The sequence below is a fragment of the Asparagus officinalis genome, chromosome 4 (genome assembly GCF_001876935.1).
Source record: "Asparagus officinalis chromosome 4, Aspof.V1, whole genome shotgun sequence".
Lineage (NCBI taxonomy): Eukaryota > Viridiplantae > Streptophyta > Magnoliopsida > Asparagales > Asparagaceae > Asparagus > Asparagus officinalis.
This window is the reverse complement of record NC_033797.1, coordinates 105037683-105040126: the sequence shown is the minus strand read 5'-3', so window position 1 is coordinate 105040126 and position 2444 is coordinate 105037683. Positions and strand designations below refer to the sequence as shown.

The window sequence follows — 2444 nt, the reverse complement described above, 5'->3', positions numbered from 1 at the left end:
TCATTTGGCCACCAACAAAAACAAACTGTCAGCAGTAGATGTCAAGAATTGGAAACCAAGTAAAACAGAAGGGAAAGATAAAAGAGAGAGAGAGAGAGAGAGAGAGAGAGAGAGAGAGAGAGAGAGAGAGAGAAGCATCGCTCGTTTGGTGACCAACCAACGAATCATTTTTGGTCCTTCGCAAGCAAAATCGGTAGGAGAGCTGAGAGAGAGAGAGAGAGAGAGAGAGAGAGAGAGAGAGAGAGAGAGAAGCATCGCTCGTTTGGTGACCAACCAACGAATCATTTTTGGTCCTTCGCAAGCAAAATCGGTAGGAGAGCTAACCAAACAAAAAACAGTTACTAACAGCTCTTCATGCAACCCTCCATTTCACTCTCCCTCATTTCACAGAGAGAGTACATCCAACGCGGAAAGGAGCTTAAGCTTATCAAATCCGTAGACAGTTATAAAATCTCAAACTGGAAAAGCCCACAAGAATCTTAGATATCTCAAACTAGAAAAGCCCACAAGAATCTCACCTGAGAAACATTCCTCTCCTCATGCCTCCCCTCCTCCGTTCCATTCTCCTCTCTTTCTCCCCCCTCCTCCTCCTCCTCCTCTCTCAAACCTCATCAAGACCCTTACCTAAGGGTTCCCACCTCGACCCCTCGGAAACGCCACGATATCTCCATAAATTTGGCTACTTACCAAAACCCGTTACAAACTTCTCCGATCACAGCGACCCAGAGTTCAAATCGGCCGTCTCCCTCTATCAATCCAACCACGGTCTGGCTGTCAGCGGGAAATTAGACTCTGCCACCCTAGCTCAAATGTCAACGCCTCGATGCGGTGTCAGCGATAAAATCACCATTAACAACAAAAACGGCAACAACAACGATTCGGTTGTTAGTCACTACGCATACTTCCCGGGCCAGCCGAGATGGACCAGAGCAAGGCCAGTTGTGCTAACATACGCTCTCTCGCCTACAAACAACATTGACTACATCCCTAGGCCCAAAGTGGAGGCCGCAGTCCGTCGCGCCTTCGGCCGATGGGCCAGAGTCATCCCTGTTAAGTTCCGGCCCGCTGAGGACTATGACGCTGCCGACGTCAAGCTAGGATTCTACAGAGGGGATCACGGTGATGGAGAGGCTTTTGACGGGGTTTTGGGGGTTTTGGCCCATGCGTTCTCGCCGGAGAGTGGGAGGCTGCACCTCGATGCGGCGGAGAGATGGGCCGTGGACTTTGGGGTGGAGGAGTCCGATGTGGCCGTGGATTTGGAGTCTGTGGCCACGCACGAGATTGGGCATGTTCTTGGGCTCGGACATTCGGCGGTTAAAGAGGCCGTTATGTTCCCCAGCCTCAGCCCGCGGTCTAAAAAAGTCGAGCTAACGGTTGATGACGTTGAGGGTGTGCAGGCTCTTTATGGGTCGAATCCCAACTTCAACATCACATCTTTTTTGGAGTCGGAAACATCGTATGCCGTTGATTCAGTGAGAAGAAGTTTTATGGGGAATTTTGTGGGGGTCATTGTTTTGCTTTTGTGTGTATGAGGGGATAGGATTAGGCATATTTTTGATTCAAAATTTTTTTTCCCCATATTATTTGATGAACAAGTTGCATATGAAAAGAAGAAGACGACGGAGAATGTACAGAAGAAAAATGTAAATTATGTTAGGAAAATGAAAGGAGATAGGTAAGTGGAGTTTGGAATGGACATACCAACTGGTTAGCTTATGATTTATTATGGTTTAAATTGAAAGTAAGAGTTGATGTCGTTCCCAATCATTTTGTCTTCAATCAAGGATAAGCACAATTTCATTATTATTAGAGTCATAGTCGTTCTTTTACCAAAAAACGTATGATTTTTAATTTTGGCTGATTTAGAGGGTGTTTGGGGCGGTTTACTTTTTGGTCATTTTAAGTTAGCTTTTTTATTTGCATATGGTTGGTAAAAATACCAAATAAGGTAGCTTATAAGTTACACTTGAAAAAGCTAGTATACACCGGTTTTTAAAAAGTTAACTTATAAACTCACATAAATAAGTTAGGTTTGACCAAGCAAAGTATTATGTTATCCAAACAATTTTATAATAATTTTATCATAAAAGCCAAAAGACACTAAAAGCTAACATAACTTATAAGCTTAAAAAAATAAATCCAAACACCCTCTTAGTCTCTCCTAATGACTTTTTAGACCTAATAATTACTAGCTAGTTAAGTAACTTGTGTATGGTACAATTGTAAAGGAATTGCAGGTGTACTTCTTTTTGACATTTTCATTAAGATTTGTTGATGCAAGGAAAAACCTTATAGATTGAGTCTGCAAGATTGGACATGATGTTGAAAAGCCATTGGCCATCCTAGATTGTTGATTTTGATCTTCACTTTAGATTGCCTAAGATAAATAAAAAAAACCTTAATTAGATTGCCTAAGATAAATAAAAAAACCTTAAATCGATTAA

General features: G+C 42.5%; 1 protein-coding gene across 1 annotated transcript; it reads left to right on the top strand.

Annotated features, from left to right (window-relative positions):
* LOC109836075 (metalloendoproteinase 1-MMP-like) lies at window positions 505–1691 on the top strand. The gene has a single exon (XM_020403991.1). It carries the CDS (start codon window positions 540–542, stop codon window positions 1530–1532), a length of 993 nt encoding a protein of 330 aa, XP_020259580.1. The 5' UTR covers window positions 505–539; the 3' UTR covers window positions 1533–1691.

What these genes read in the sequence shown, in the direction of transcription:
- LOC109836075 (XM_020403991.1), top strand. Translation starts at nt 540, where the DNA reads ATGCCTCCCCTCCTCCGTTCCATTCTCCTCTCTTTCTCCCCCCTCCTC.